At 43.5% G+C, this 16,784-nt stretch overlaps 1 protein-coding gene across 2 annotated transcripts; it reads left to right on the forward strand.

The window, feature by feature from the left end:
• Positions 1 to 488: 488 nt before the first annotated feature.
• LOC106562309 (protein lin-54 homolog) lies at positions 489 to 13,590 on the forward strand. Of its 2 annotated transcripts, none has more exons than XM_014127101.3 (14): positions 489 to 704; positions 2,951 to 3,718; positions 4,405 to 4,516; positions 4,746 to 4,858; positions 4,990 to 5,118; positions 5,798 to 5,990; positions 6,161 to 6,234; positions 6,371 to 6,559; positions 6,646 to 6,737; positions 7,782 to 7,853; positions 7,997 to 8,099; positions 8,304 to 8,441; positions 10,006 to 10,208; positions 12,287 to 13,590. In XM_014127101.3, the coding sequence occupies exons 2-14, from the start codon at positions 2,984 to 2,986 to the stop codon at positions 12,480 to 12,482; spliced, it is 2,349 nt and encodes a 782-aa protein (XP_013982576.1). In that variant the 5' UTR covers positions 489 to 704; positions 2,951 to 2,983; the 3' UTR covers positions 12,483 to 13,590. The 2 variants fall into 2 exon arrangements, with proteins under 2 accessions (XP_013982576.1, XP_013982585.1); XM_014127110.3 differs by lacking the exon at positions 489 to 704 and adding an exon at positions 1,730 to 2,006.
• The last annotated feature ends 3,194 nt before the right edge of the window (positions 13,591 to 16,784 follow it).

Here is a 16,784-nt window from a genome sequence, read left to right on the forward strand (position 1 = left end):
CTAGCTACTTCCAGACACAAATAAATGAGAGAACACCTCACTCTGGCCATTTTACCAGGCCTAGGAGAGCTGGTTAGGCTGTTTTGATGTTATCCAGAGCGTTGGTTACCGTAACAGTGCTGCTGGCAACAATTTAATTAGCTTTTTTTGCCGACGTTTACCGACACCGGCTATATTCAACCGGTGTTCAGCGTTCATAAATGCATGTTATTCTGCGCTCTGGCACACTCAGACGACAGTTGTCTGAAATCGGAGTAGATGGCCACATTGAATTTACGAACACACCCTATAACGTTGGTGACTGTAAATGTGATGCTAGCAGCAATTGAATTACGTTTTTTGTCGACGTTTACTGAAACCCGTCATATTCAACGGGTATTGCGCATTCGTAAATTCATAAATGGCTCTGGCACACTCTGACAAGCGTGCTCAGGAATAGGAGTAGACAGCCAGAGTTAATTTACGAACGCACTCCTTTGTTGTAGCGCTATCGATGACGCGCGGTGTGGTTGTCAAGGAGGGCGTAACATTATTATGGGATGGTAGGGGTGAAATGGTGCTAGGCGCGGTATTTTGAACAATCGTCTACGTTTCTGTGGGTTTTACCGAGATGTTGCTCCGCCTGTACGGAACAGCGAAGGAGTGTGTGCGTTAACACGTTTCGTGTCACCAAAAGTGTTGCACCGAGGGGGAAAACAAGCCACGTAAGAATCTATTCGCTGTGTGAAAGGGGCAAAATAATGTTAGCCAACATGCTAATGAGTTAGCTGATGGCCAGGCTTGCTAGCTAACAGCTGATTATGTCCATTTGGCCAGTTAGCAGACAGCTAGCTAGCTGCATAGGAAGATACCTTATTCTAACTAGCTAACTTAGCATAGGACAACTGTTGTAGAAGCGATAGGAAGTTAGAAAACATGCATAGGCACATTATAACACATTTATTTACCATTCATTCAAATAAAGGTGACTATTATCAACGTTACATAGCTGCATTTGCTGATGTTTGAGAATGACATTGATTATTCAGACTAACTTTGTGTGATTTAATATTTAATGACATCACATGCATTACAAATGCAGCTTGTTTCCAGCACCCTGACAAATGGAGAGTAATGTTATGATTTCGTTCGCCCAGTTTGCAATTAGGGCTTAGCTTGCAGGGGGGTTTGCCACTGCAGTTATCCTGTCTATTCAATTTTGGCTAGCCGGAAAATACCCTCCTGGTCTGCTTACTGTCTGCTTGGTGAAATGGCTTGAAAGCAGCTGGGGCTTCGACTGTCAAATGGTCTGATTCTCGCCTCGGGCTTGGTTCCTCTAAGGTTGCTTTTTTCCCCAAGGAAGGTCATATCCCCCTTTTTATATAAAGGTTTCTGGGGTGTTGTTCTGTGACAAATGACTGTAAAAAGGGTTGTTCTACTGAAATTTGATTATTTTACATGTGAATATTTTTTTACCCAAAGCACAAAATAACAGTTCACCACAGATGATTACCATTGGACAATAATGTAGATGTATTATTCGTGTCGTTATTCACTGTGTAGTTTTACACAGAGTACCATGTAAATATTTACACGATAATATGGTTTGTAACGTTATGTGACAACGCGGAGTACTCTCTTAATATTAATGTGTTGCACTACCCGGTAATAATCAATTGCAAACGGTACCACCATTACTTCATTGGTAAACAAGATCCATGGCATGGGCGTTCATCTCCATTGCTATATCTTCCTCTCATCTCTTTAGTTAACTGATGACGAGGTGAAAATGGCGGATCTTTCGAAATCCAACCCCGGCCTGAAAATAGAAACGTAGCTAGCTAGCTGGTCGTTTTCATAGTGTTGCTCCTGTCACCAGTTTATGGTTTTGACAGGCTGCTTAGTTGAGAAAACAATAATCAGGCCCCAACATATATCTTATAGAAAATTGAGAAGATGAACATCGATACCCCGTAGTTTATCGACTTGTATAGTGTACCATCTGTCTTATTTGGAGTACGGCGGAGGTAGGACAAAGATTGTTATTCTCTTGGATGTCCGAAGCGGCCTAGCCAAGCTAGCTATGTTAGCTAGCTAACTAGCCATCAACACAATCGATGACATGTTAGTTAGATAGCTAGCTAAATTCTAATTTATAACGTTCGAAATCAGGTGGACTTTGTTGCAAAGTAAGCGTTTAATGTAGTATTGCAATCAAAGAGTTCGGGTCATAATGTCGTTACATAAACAAAAAAATGTGGTATTGTTCTTGGTGGCTGGCTACACTACCGCATTTAACTTAGCTATCCAACATTTCTAATGCTATTTAAACAGATAATTTATGATTATATATTTCTGTAACGTCAGATACTCGATGTTCCATTGCCTATGTGTGTACCAAACTTTTCATTTCTTATGAAATGCATCGCTGTCTTTTAAACTATTTGGTAGGATTTGCTCTTGAGTCTTGCGTTATTGATAGCAGATCTATGCATCTCAATATATTTACTGATGTCACGCACTACATGTTTTGGGTTGTATATGACAATGACATCCTTCAAATCAATAGTGATGGGTTTGCTCCTTCTCGTGTCGTTGTAGTAGTGTGTGTGTGCAACATCCACACCGTTATATGCAAACATCAACACATGTTCATATGCAGGAATTGGAAAAAGGTAATTCAGTTTTAGGCATCTCACTTTATTTAACTTTTTTTCTAGATATAAAATACTTTTGCAATTGTTCTTGGTTGCCTATCAATTGCTTCTTGGCACCAAGCAGGATCTAAAAACCTCTGGTTGGAAATGCATGTTTTGATTATATCCCAAAAGTTGCTGCAGCTATTTCTGTCGTTTTTTTTGTGTACTGGTACTTTCCTTGATATGAAAGGAAAGTACCAGAAAAGGTGTTTGATGCTTCTAATAAATTATTTGGACTGACATTCTAATGTACCCCGTTTTGTCTCCTGCAGCGACTGATTTGAGCTGAGTGTAAACCTGGAGACATGGATGTGGTGTCGCCAGAGCTGAACATCCTCCTCCCTGACGAGATAATGGACACCGAGGCCATCGTCATGGACGACGACCCCCCCGCCGAGTCCCCTACAGCCTCTGGCCAATCACAGCCCAGCGACGATGCACCAATCCCCATGGAAACAGATGTTCTCGCCGTCCCAGAGATCGTTAGCCTGTGTTCGGATGCCCCTCCGACCCAGCGGACCCAGGCCCTGACCACCTCCATCACCACAGACTCTACCCTCTGTAGCACCACCTCTGCCACTCAGCTCCTCCTCACCCCATCCATAGCTTCATCCTCCCCCCTTACCCTCCGAACCGCCACAGCCTCGACCCTCACCTCCACCACCAGCCCGGGCGGGGTCAGTCTCACCTCCGGGGGCTTACAGAAGCTCTCAGCCAGCCACCAGATCATTCTCAATAAGGTGGCCTCATCCCCGGGAGCAGACACCACCAGGTCCCCAGGCACCACCACTATCACTCCAGGGGGCCAGAAGTTCATGGTGACGGCCATAGGCAAGTCAGGCCAGTCTATTGTGCTGCAGCTGCCCCACACGGGCTCCAAGCCTGGCTCAGGTCAGGGGGAGGCCAAGGCCCACCCGCAGCATTTCAAGGTGCTGACAATAGGGGGGAGGACAGACCTGAAGCCAGTCATGGTGGGGCAGGCGGTCAGCTCGGCCAGTCAGGTGTCCACCCTGCAGGCCCAGCAGCTGAAGACTGTTCAGGTGAGACCTGACATTTTTGTAATTTTATTACATTTTTCTCCCCAATTTCGTGATATCCGATTGATAGTTAGTCTTGTTCCATCGCAGCAACTACTGTACGGACTTGGGAGAGGTGACGGTTGAGAGCCGTGCGTCATCCGGAACACGACCCTGCCAAGCCGCTCTGCTTCTCGACACAACGCTTGCTTAACCCGGAAGCCAGCCGCACCAATGTGTCGGAGGAAACGCCGTACACCTGGCAAGCGTGCACTGCGCTCGGCCCGCCACAGGAGTCACTAGAGCGCGATGGGACAAGGACAACCCGGCCGGCCAAACCCTCCCCTAACCCGGACGACGCTGGGCCAATTGTGCGCCGCCTCATGGGTCTCCCGGGTCGCGGCCGGCTGCGACACAGCCTGGGATCGAACCAGGATCTGTGGTGACACAGATTGCGATCCAGTGCCTTAGACCGCTGCGCCACTCGGGAGGCCCGAGGCCTGATTTGTTTACTTGTTTGTTGACCTGTTTACTTGTTTGTTGACCTGTTTGTCTGTGCTCAGCTGTGTACACATTTTGTATTGAGGAGATGAATTCAGCCACAGGTTACTTTTTTTGGAGGTTTGCTGGTGATTTGGCCAGCTTCATGTGTAGGTCTCTTCTTTGCTGTAGTTTGTACAGTGAAGGTCAATTAATGTATTTGCCAACAGATTGCAAAGAAAACGCAGGTGTCATCAGCTGGACCAATCAAGTTCATCATCACTAAAGCTGTCAACAACAAAGGTCTGACCGCCCAGACATCAGTATCCAATGTCATTACAGGTAATCACCATCACGTGTTTGTCGTATTGACCCCTTCATAGAGTTCATGCGTGGTTTGTAATGTGCCACACGCTCCGGGATAAGCTGTGTAATCATTGATTGTACAGCCCGAGTTATAACTGTGTCATAACCGCTTTGAGCCATAGAAATGTATGTAGAATTTCACCCCTGTCCCCGGTTCTGACCTCATCGTTGTGATTCTGTGCCCTCCCCCAACCCCACCTCCCAGGTCGAGTCCTGTCCACGAGCAGCCCAGTGACCTCCCCGCGGACCATCACTCTCTCTGAGACCCTCAGCTCCAGCAACAAGATTGCCATCTCCCCCCTCAAGTCACCTAGCAAAGTCAGACATGCTGCCACTCAATCCCTCTGACCCCACTTTGAGTGAGGGAGAGAGAAACCCATTGCAGTTTTCCCCATTTAGCATTTGGATTTCATGACTTAAACCGATACTGTTTTCTTTTTGTGTAACAGTTGACAGTGGTGTCGGTGGCCTCCCAGGTACCCAACTCCCCTCAGAAGTCAGTGTCTCTGCCGCTCAACATGGCCCACCTGGGACAGCAGATACTAGTACAACAGTCTACAGCCACCTCTCCAGCCAAGGTAGTCTCCAGCCATTCTACTGCATAGGTAAAACTAACCTCTCTAACAGTTTCTCTGGCCCTCTGGGACCCCAGCCTCAGGACTGCACATTTTTTTTGTTCTATTCAAGCACAGGATCACCTGATTCAACTAGCCAACTTATCACCGAAAAGTAGCCTTCCGGAACCGCTCATAGGAGCATGAGCCTAGTGTCCTGTCCATTACTCCCCCTGGACAGGACACTAGTCTATCGCAGGGCCATCTCCTTAATGCTGAGTGCCAAGCAGAGACGCATTGCTTCCTATCTTAACTTTGGTATGACTCGGGCCGGGGATCGTACTCCTAACCTTCCAATCTCAAGGTGGATACTCGCTACTATAACCTATTTATTGCCTTACCTGCTTACTCCGTTTGCACACACTGTATCTAGATTTTTCTATTGTGTTATTGACTGTACTTTTTGTTTATCCTATGTGTAACTCTTGTGTTGTTTTTTTTGTCGCACTGCTTTGCTTTATCTTGGCCAGGTCGCAGTTGTAAATGAGAACTTGTTCTCAACTGGCCTACCTGGTTAAATAAAGGTGAAATAAAAAAATACTCTAACCACAAGGCCGCCAAGTTAATCACCAAGCCCTTGATAATTTGAATCAGACATGCTGCTGCTGACCCTGACCATTTTTTCCCTCCTCTCTCCTCACAGCCCATGAAGCCGGTGCAGACTGTGACGGTGGGCGGCCCCCAGTTTAAGACCATCTTCCCCCTGTCCACCTCGTCCAACGTGCAGCAGATCCAGGTGCCAGGCAGCCGCTTCCACTACGTCAGGCTGGTCACTGCCACCACGGGCAGCAGCACGGGACAGGCCGGCAGCCACTGCACCAACTCATCCATGACCGGTAGGAGACAGACTCACCATCCATAGCATTTTGTGACATCTGTTGATGTAAAATTACGATTGATTGATTGACCATCCGTAGAGACTGGCAGAGGTAGTCTTTTAGGTCCAAACAGAGAAGCATTTACCATAGTGTGCTGGAATTTCATATGACCTCTCTTCCTTCCACAGCCAAGCCCATGGTGGTCAACACAGCCCAAGTCAGGATGTCTGTCCCCATCATCCCAGCACAGACCATGAAGCAGGTGAAACACACACATTACTTACAGATGGAATTGTTCCCCTACTCATTCATTCACTCGGCCACAACAGCTACAGACATGCACTCTCAATTAATGTAGTGTAATTTAACTAACCTTCATTACTCTCCCCCTCTCTCAGGTGGTGCCCAAGCCCCTGACGTCGTCGGGCCAGTTACTGACAACCCAGACCCAGCAGAGGTTGATCATGCCCGCCACGCCGCTGCCCCAGATCCAGCCCAACCTCACCAACCTACCCCCGGGCACCGTACTGGCGCCTGGGTCTGGGAACATGGGCTATGCTGTGCTGCCCGCACATTATGTCACGCAGGTATAGTGCTGGGTTGTATGTTAGAGGTATTTTAAACGTGTGTGTGTGTGTGTCCGTGTTCTCACGTCTCTCTTGCTTCCGTTCAGCTCCAACAGTCTGCGTATGTGACTTTGGCCAGCAGCTCTGGGTTCCCCACCCCTACAGGCATCCAGACTCAGGCCAGACTGCCTCTCAATGGGTGAGCACAGCAAAGCATCACAGTGGAAGTCTCCAACTGGATATGATCTGTGCTTTGATTGGAAAGAAGTCCTTGTCAGTAAAAATGCGGTTTGCGATCAAGCACCTTGTTTTAATGTTTGAAATGCTATGTTTATTTATTTACCGAGCTCCAAAAGTGAAATGACACTGACTATGAGGCTAAAATGTACTGTCAGCTTTAATTTGAGGGTATTTTCAAAATTACAATACTTTGTACCTAGTCCCTTCATTTTATGGGACCAAAGTATTGGGACAAATTCACTTATGTGCATTAAAGTAGTACAAAGTTCAGTATTTGTGGTCCCATATTCATAGCATGCAATGACTACATCAAGTGGGTGACTACAAATTTGTTAGATGCATTTGCTGTTTAATTTGGTTGTGTTCCAGATTTTTTTTTGGGCCCAATAGAAATGAATGGTAAATAATGTATTGTGCCATTTTGGAGTCACTTTTATTGGAAATAAGAGTAAAATGTTTCTAAACACTTCTACATGAATGTGGATGCTACCATGATTGCAGATAATCCTGAATGAATTGTGAATAATGATGATCATACCCACAACACATGCTAAACTCTCACCATTCCAATAACGGGAGATTGGCATATTTTTTGGGGGGGGTGTATGATTTTTGTGTGTAACTTTTTTGCTCTTCATTATTCAGGATTATCTGTAATCATGGTAGCATCCACATTCGTGTAGAAGTGTTTAGAAACATATTCTATTCTTACTTAGAATTTAGTCATTGTATCATTTCATATCCGAAGTGCTGGCGTACAGAGGCAAAACAACAACAGATTTGTCACTGTCCCAATACTTGTGGAGCTCACTGTATTTCATGTTTTGTTGTCACATACGCTGGATAGGTGCAGTGAAATGTTGTTTTACAGGGTCAGCCACAGTAGTACGGCGCCCCTGGAGCAAATTGGGCTTAAGTACCTTGCTCAAAGGCACATCGACAGATTGTTTGTCCACGTTGTTAATGCGCTGACTAATCATACGCGTATTCCTTCCTCCCACAGTTTATCAACATCAGACGCTGCCTCCAGACCACGGAAGCCCTGCAACTGCAACAAGTCGCAGTGTCTCAAACTGTATGTACTATAACTTACAGGGAACTCCAACCCACTCAACTGTGTAACAGAATTCCTGCTTTAAAAAAAGAAAAATCCTGTATTTAGAGTGTAGACGTCATGGAGATGGGCATAACCTCTGAATGTGGTCTTGCTCTCTGCAGGTACTGTGACTGCTTTGCCAACGGGGAGTTCTGTCAGAACTGTAACTGTACCAACTGCTTCAACAACCTGGAACACGAGACTGAGCGAGCTAAAGCCATCAAGGTGAGGAACGGGCCGCCACCACAAGACAAATCAGATTCGACTCTGTCACCTTATTTGTTTTGGTTTTTGTGTGGAGAAAAGCTTTGCGTGGCTAATGGGCCTTGATTAGTGTTATCATTTGGTCTTATGTTAAAAGTAACCATCAGTTGTATCTGACTACTTGTGTAAAGTGTTGTTTTAAAAGGGGTGTATTATTTCCCCCAGGCGTGTCTGGACCGTAACCCGGAGGCGTTCAAGCCGAAGATCGGTAAAGGTAAAGAGGGTGAGTCGGACCGCAGACACAGCAAAGGCTGCAACTGTAAACGCTCAGGATGCCTGAAGAACTACTGCGAGTGTTACGAGGTGGGCCTACATCTCTCTCTCTCTCACCAACACACATGTCCTTCTACGCGTGAATGTTAAAGTTGTATTCTCTACTGTTCTATTCCATCTTACTTTCACTTGTCCAATCTTTTGATATCACTGTAGATAAAAGGTAGGAAACGATGTGAAGACTAGGACTGTGGCGGTCATGACATTTTGTCAGCCTTTAACTGTCAAGCAAATAACTGCCGGTCTCACGGTAAATGACCGTTAATTAACATAAACACATTTAGCATCTCCTGGCTTCCACACATAGCCTAAAAGACACTGATGCAGACCTTTGGAACATCTACATTTTAAAAGTTGTAATGTTTTTTTTGGGGGGGGGGTCACATGAAAGGCATGCGCTCTGCTCTGTTTCTTGTGCAAGCTGCACACACTTCATCAGTCTCTCATTCACAATTTGACAAGCACTTGATAATATTCTCACCCATCAGACTATTCTTAATTGAATCTATTCTTATTTTTTAGTTAGAATTGTCCACAAAAAAAACATGGAGGTTGTTTTTAATATACCAGGTGGCTGTAAAGCAGATTTATGTGCTTAATTTTAAGAATTGAACAATAAATATAGCAGCACGAGAAAGCTGGGATCCTCTTTTAAATAGTGGCCAGTCAAAACTCTGTTTTCACACATAATTGCGCAATGGCTGCTTATAAGATCACATGTTTCACTAGGCTATGGGCTCTCCAACCCTGTTTCTGAGGTCCAGGTGATCCTATTCCGCTCAAACTGAATGCCAGGGCTCTCATGAAGTGTTTGGTTTGATTTTCGATGGCATTTGCATTGATGTCAGAGTGATTCGTTTTTTTAAATTTTTGTTTAACCTTTTATTGAACTAGGCAAGTCAGTTAAGAACAAATTCTTATTTACAATGACAGCCGATTCCGGCCAAACCTGGACGACGCTGGGCCAATTGTGTGCCGTCCAATGGGACTCCCAATCACGGCCAGATGTGATACAGCATGCTGTTTGCAACAAGGCACTTAAGTAATACTGCAAAAAAAGTGTCAAATAAATTAACATTTTGTCCTGAATACAAAGTGTTATTTTTGGGGTAAATCCAACAACACACTGCATATTTTCAAGCATGGTGGGTGGCTGCATCATTATGGGTATGCTTGTCATCGGCAAGGACTAGGTCGTTTTTAAGGATAAAAATGTGCGACGCCCTATGGGACTCCCAATCACGGCCGGATATGATATAGCCTGGGTAATGGAGTGATGAGTACCAGACCATTAGCAAGTTTGGTAGGCTACTAATGACCATCAGCGACATCAGTGCGCCTTGGAGAAGCCTGGTTATCGTGACTCAACGGTCACATGGAATTTGACTGTGACTCGTGACTGGCGATAACACGGTCACTGTAACAGGCCGGGTGAAAACCTTACTTGTCTGTGTGGGCGCATGACTTTTGTTCCAGCAAAGCAGTAAAACCAAGCTGTAACACACCTAATTCAGCTCATCGTTTTCGAGGGTAAGATTCCCCACCTGAAGTCATTGAGACACAGCCTTACTGTTTCTTCTTCTCTCTCTGCCAGGCCAAGATCATGTGCTCGTCTACCTGTAAGTGTGTTGGCTGTAAGAACTTTGAGGAGAGCCCTGAGAGGAAGACTCTGATGCACCTGGCCGACGCAGCTGAGGTCAGAGTTCAACAGCAGACGGCAGCCAAGACCAAGCTGTCGTCGCAGATCTCAGACCTGTTCACAAGGACCACCCCGGCCATCACCAGCGGAGGGGGGAGGTAAAGACTCCCTCTAGACTCACTCTCTCCAGCTTCACCTTTCTAGATTCACCCTCTCGCTTTCTAAGTTTACCAGTAAACTACCAGATTTTTGTTATCTTTCCAGGATTTTATGTAATCTATCGAAAAACAACATCTAGTGGCCCTTTTTGGTACTTCAGACTATCATAGTCTGTAATAGTCTCTGGCCCACTGTGTAGTTTTATCACATGTAAAATATATGAAATAAGATAATTACATACAGTACCAGTCAGAAGTTTGGACACATCTACTCATTCCATGTTTTTTTTCTTTGTTTTTACTATTTTCTACATTGTATAATAATAGTGAAGACATCAGAACTATGAAATAAGACAAATGGAATCATGTAGTAACCAAAAAAGTGTTAAACAAATCAAAATATATTTGAGATTCTTCAAATTAACCACCCTTTGCCTTGATGACAGCTTTGCACACGATTGGCATTCTCTCAACCAGCTTCATGAGGTAGTCACCTGGAATGCATTTAATTTAACAGGTGTGTCTTGTTAAAGTTTATTTGTGGAATTTCTTTCCTCCTTAATGGCTCAAGTGCAATCAGTTGTGTTGTGACAAGTTAGGGGTGGTATACAGAAAATAGCCCTATTTGGTAAAAGACCAAGTCCATATTATGGCAAGAACAGCTTGATTAAGCAAAGAGAAATAACAGTCCATCATTGCTTTAAGACATGAAGCTCAGTCAATCCGGAAAATGTCAAGAACTTTGAACGTTTCTTCAAGCGCAATCGTAAAAACCATCAAGTGCTATGATGAAACTGGCTCTCATGAGGACCGCCACAGGAAAGGAAGACAAGTTCATTAAATGACCAGCCTCAGAAATTGCAGCCCAAATAAATGCTTCACAGAGTTCAAGTAACAGACACATCTCAACATCAACTGTTCAGAGGAGACTGCGTGAATCAAGCCTTCATGGTCAAATTGCTGCAAAGAAACCACTACTAAAAGACACCAATAAGAAGAGACTTGCTTGGGCCAAGAAACACGAGCAATGGACATTAGACCGGTGGAAATCTGTCCTTTGGTCTGATGAGTCCAAATTTGAGATTTTGCTTCCAACCGCCGTGTCTTTGTGAGATGCAGAGTAGGTGAACGCATAATCTCCACATGTGTGGTTCCCACCGTGAAGCATGGAGGAGGAGGTGTGATGGTGCTTTGCTGGTGACACTGTCAGTGATTTTATTTAGAATTCAAGGCACACTTAACCAGCATGGCTACCACAGCATTCAGCGATATGCCATCCCATCTGGTTTGTGCTTAGTGGGACTATAATTTGCTTTTCAACAGGACATTGACCTAAAACACACCTCTAGGCTGTGTAAGGGCTATTTGACCAAGAAGGAGAGTGATGGAGTGCTGCATCAGATGACTTGGCCTCCACAATCACCCGACCTCCATCCAATTGAGATTGTTTGGGAGGAGTTGGACCACAGAGTGAAGGAAAAGTAGCCAGCAAGTGCTCAGCGTATGTGGGATCTCCTTCAAGACTGTTGGAAAAGCATTCCAGGTGACGCTGGTCGAGAGAATTCCAAAAGTGTGCAAATCTGTCATCAAGGCAAAGGGTGGCTACTTTGAAGAATATGAAATATATTTTAAAATGTTTAACACATTTTTGGTCACTCCATGATTCCATATGTGTTATTTCATCGTTTTGATGCCTTCACTATTATTCTACAATGTATAAAATAGTAAAGAAAAACCCTTGGAAGGAGTAGGTGTGTCCAAACTTTTGACTGGTACTGTGTGTGAAAATAATACTATATATGAATCCTTTTTTGGTTATTCCTGTATAAATTACCAAAGTTATTGCTATAGGTTTTCTCTTAATTTCCCAAATTACTGACGATTCTGGTAACTTTGGTAAATTACTGTTAGCTTTGCAACTTCTCACCCCCTCTCCTCCACCCATCCTCTCTAGATGTATTCTGTGTAGCCTCAACCCCTCTCGCCTCCCCCTCTTCAGCCTATCCTGCTTTGTACTCCCCCTTTATGTTGTGTATCTTGTGGTAGAACAGTGGCTGATATCATCCTCTCTCCACCAGGATGCCCTTTACATTTGTGACGAAGGAGGTGGCAGAGGCCACGTGTGAGTGTCTGCTGGAGCAGGCTGAGCAGGCAGAGCTGATCCAGCAGCCCCAGGCCACCGCAGAGAGGATGATCCTGGAGGAGTTTGGACGCTGCCTCATGAGGATCATCAGCTCAGCGGGCAAGACGGACTGTCCCTCCATCAACTGCTAGGCCAGGTCCATGGGTTCGCTGTCTGTATGTCTCTCACCCAGCCCAGTGAAAACTAGTGCTGGGAGACTAGAAGGGAATAGTGGCCTCCTCTCTCCCCCAGTTTGAGAGCTAAACATTAGGACTGGTGAGTGGTAGTGATCCTTGGTTTCTCTGCCTCCCGGGCTGGCTAGCTAGCCGCCCAGTCTCAGAGATGAGCAGTGGGTCTGGGAGATGAGGGGAGTCGGCCCTGGGCGCCATCTCTCTCGCCCACCCTCTGGGCAAAGCATTGGGAGAGGAGAGGACTGTCTGTCTGCTCCACTTACTGCTAGCCATGCCCATGTGCTTTCTCTCCCATCCCTATAGTGCTAGCATTGGATAGGGTGGAGAGTGGTGCACAGTCCCGTGTATTGTTAGCTAGCTAGACCCAGCCAGCACTAGGAGGCAAGGACAGTCCTGAGCACTGCTCACCGTTTACCCACCCTCATAGATCTAGTGTTGGGAGGACGTGAATTTCTCTGGAGCTGGTGCTTCTCCTTCACAGTTAGTGGGAATAGCCTTTGCATAGCCTTGGCTGAAGGAAGGGGCTGTCCCCATGCCCCCAGCCTCCATGAAAAAATAAGGATTGTGGGAGAGACTTGCCAGAGAAAGAGGTGCAAGGGGGAACAAACAAATGTTTGTTTTGGGAAGGGGTGTTGTTTTAGATAATAGGATTATTATTTTTTTTTTAATCTTTTTTTAATCAAATTTATTTTCTCCATCTTATTATGGCTCTGTTTGCATATGTCCCTTTCTTTCACCCTCTCCCTCTGTTTGAATCATTTCTGAGGGTTGTGGATGCAGACGAGGAAAGAAGGGTCACATTCTGCCTGCCTTCTACAGGTAGTAACCCAGGTTCTAATCATGATGGCCATCTCTCTACAGTAACTATCTTATTACTGTTACACACAATTTATTTTCCTCAACCTCTGTTTCAGCTTGTGCTCAGAGCTTTGCAAAATATCTAGGAACAACTAACACATTCCCACTGACTTTTATCACAGATTAGAATTCCATTTGCCATTTTTACATTTTTAAACAACTAAATAGTATGTATTTTGGTATGGGGGGGTTTGTTCAATCGGGGGGGGGGGGGGGGTACTGTTTCTGACACATTCATGTAGGGTAAGGTTTCACAATATCAAATCTAAGTTATTTGCGCTACTAAAGTGCTTATGGTACTCTAAATTAATTGTCAGGGTATGAAAGTTGTCCACTTTATTAGGGAAATATGAATATTGGATGCTAGGTGCCCCTATTATTATTTTTTTACTACTTTGTGAATATCAATTTGCCTCATTCCAAACGCATGGAGAACAGCCGCACGCACACGTTGGATAACCGTCAAGAACCAGCGGTAGATTGTTCGATTGGATAATTAATCTAGTCATAGTATGTCCGAAGCACTGCAACTATTTTAGCATTGCAGAGTGCCTTTATGCTACAGTAAGCTGTAGCTTTGTGCTTTACTAAGTCATCACGGATAACCAGGCAACACATGATTTGGCCTCTTGTGTGTCGCACTGTAACGCTACCCATCAAGTGTGTGTGTTCAACAGCCTTTGGGTAGTGTTTTGAATAAAGAAAGTGATGTTTTTAAGACCCTTTTGGGTCAGTTATTTCCCTACTCACAAAGCCAATCCCTTTCTATATGTGTTGAGTGTATTGGGACCGTGTGTTTTTAAAAATACTGTTATTAGTTATTGTAGCCTTATTTCCCCCCCAGGATACCTTTGCCTTACGTTCTCCACTCTGCTCAGGGCATTGAAGGACTTTTACTACGTTGTCTGTCTATTGTTCTTTCCTGCAATGTTATTGAAGACACACGTTTAAAAAAATAAAAAAATATATATATATATATGTACTTCCAAGCAGGCGTTTGACAAATGACCCTCGTCCAAACAGAGGGCCTTCATGTGTGTCATATTTTCCACCATAAGAGATGTTATACACCATCACACATGCTTTTCAAAGTTGTAATCATCCCTATGCACTGAAAACGTTGCTGGATGCTGAAGTATTACAAAATTGCTGTACAGCAGCATCAACAATTGGTCTGCGTGTTTGAATGACATGATGCATCCCAAATAGCTTTATTCATACTAGAAAATAAACATTTATCTGTGGCCTGTTCAGGTGGGTGCAATGTTACAGAACGTTCAGATAGAAATGGACCGTGTAGAAACGATACAATGGTATTTTAGGTAGAGGATTGGGATTCTATGCTCTGTTTTACATGTCTATCTGCAACATTTGTCTCACCTCATTGAATACACCCCTAGTGTCCGTTGTCATCCCACAAAGTGGGACATTTTCAAAGGGCTTCCAATAGAGGAGCACAACCAGAACCCTGTGATGGTGCTAAATTCACTACGTCAATCTGATGATGAAAGTTAGGGAATTATTTTTTTTAGATTGTCTTCTCACAAAGTGAGACATTTAACAGAATTAATCAATCAATAGCAATCAAGCTAAATTGTGCTCTGTTGGAAAACAGAAAAGTTTAACAAATCTAGATATTTCAGGAGAAACTTAATCTAACCCATGGAACTTGGTAGTAATAAATGTACACTAAACAAAACAATGGACCTTCTCATAATGTTTGCAATAACAGGCTTTTTTTTACTGAGGGAGTCTGTACTGAACTTAGTCTTTTTCGAGACTATACTGAAGTGATCTGTGTAAATCTGCACCTCCATGTTTCAAAGACCATTTGCAATGGCTCTGTAGTACTCTGCTGTATTCCGGGTTGGTTGATTGTATATGTTACGTGACCATTGCCTGTATTACTTTCTAGGTGAAATCAAGTTCATATTTTTTTATTTTTTTTACCGTTCTTGTAAACATCTTTCTGTCAAGAATGATTTATCTCACATTATCCTCATGATTATAACACAGTATCACACAGAATTAAAGTACTTTTTTATTTTCAGATTTAAAGATTTATATTCAGTAAAGCGTATGTAAGATGTTGACTGTAATGTAAGCGAAGTACGAAGCAAATTAAATTTATACATTTAAGTATGAATTTCTTTCTCAATTGGTACACTAAATTGCATTAATATTTTACAAACAAATGCATAAGCCTGTTGGATATTGTCAGATCTCTGATATATATATATATATATATATATACATTTTCTGATTTCAGATGTCAATGAAATCATTATTATTTATTTTTTACAGTGACATGAGGTTGATTTGCAAGCGATTTAAACCTACACATTAAAACTTCCTATACATTAACACTTTTGTAATTGAAACGCTATTATAGATGTCCATATTGTTGTCAGCAGACATCTTATTTAAGTCCTGCCTTTTCTCTTGTTTCTCCCACATTGCTTTGCGGTGTACATAAAAGGCGTGCGCAAATTACCACCACGAGGTCTGGTCATTTCACTTTGATTAATAGTACAGCGAAAATCTGGCAAGTCGTGTGACATCGATGAAAAAAATAAATTATATTGAAGAATGATTTGATAAAGAAATGACTTCGTCATTTGTTGGCGAGATGATGACTGGGTATTTGATGCAGATCTTGCAGTAAGTTGTCTTCAGTCCTCTAATAGTAAAGCTAGCTACTGCTAACATATGCTGATAGTAGCTCGCTATCTTTAGCCAGTGTTGACTATTGGCTATCAATATCAAAGATTCTTATCCCTTGTCCGATGATTTAAATCTTTGCTGTTCACATCATGAACCTCTGTGATTACATTTTTTTTTACAACTATGAGGACTCGTAACTAGCTTAAAATTGTTTAAGTCTAGACTGCACGTGGTCTGTAACTTGACCTATGCTTGACTCAAGAATGTTGTAACAATGTATCAATTTGTTGCCTTTTCTAGTGTCTTCCGATGCAATGTTGCAGGATGGATGACAAACTGATACGGGACACATGGTAAGATATCAAATTGGCTAGTCTGTCAAACAACTATAATTCTGAACAGTAATTTAAATTGCTTGAGGAAATCATGGAGTCCAACAGACCATTTTCCTTGTCCTATGATTCAAATCTGTATCTGCTGTTCACATCATGAACCAAAGTGATTATTATTACATTAATATGAGGACGTGCATGAGCCTATAATTGGTATTTTGACTAGCTTTGATTGTACTGTATTTTAAGCTTACATTTTGGTGCTGATCCAACAGAATACTGTTGGTGGTGGAAAGGATGTGACTTGGACCAGGAGGTCAGTTCAGTACTTTTCCCTGATACAACATGGAGGCCGTATAGATCATAGCAACTGTGGAGAGGCTCTTGATTTCTTCAGTGCTGTGCAGCA

The sequence above is a fragment of the Salmo salar genome, chromosome 01, assembly GCF_965601325.2.
Source record: "Salmo salar chromosome 01, fSalSal1, whole genome shotgun sequence".
In the NCBI taxonomy this organism is placed as follows: Eukaryota; Metazoa; Chordata; class Actinopteri; order Salmoniformes; family Salmonidae; genus Salmo; species Salmo salar.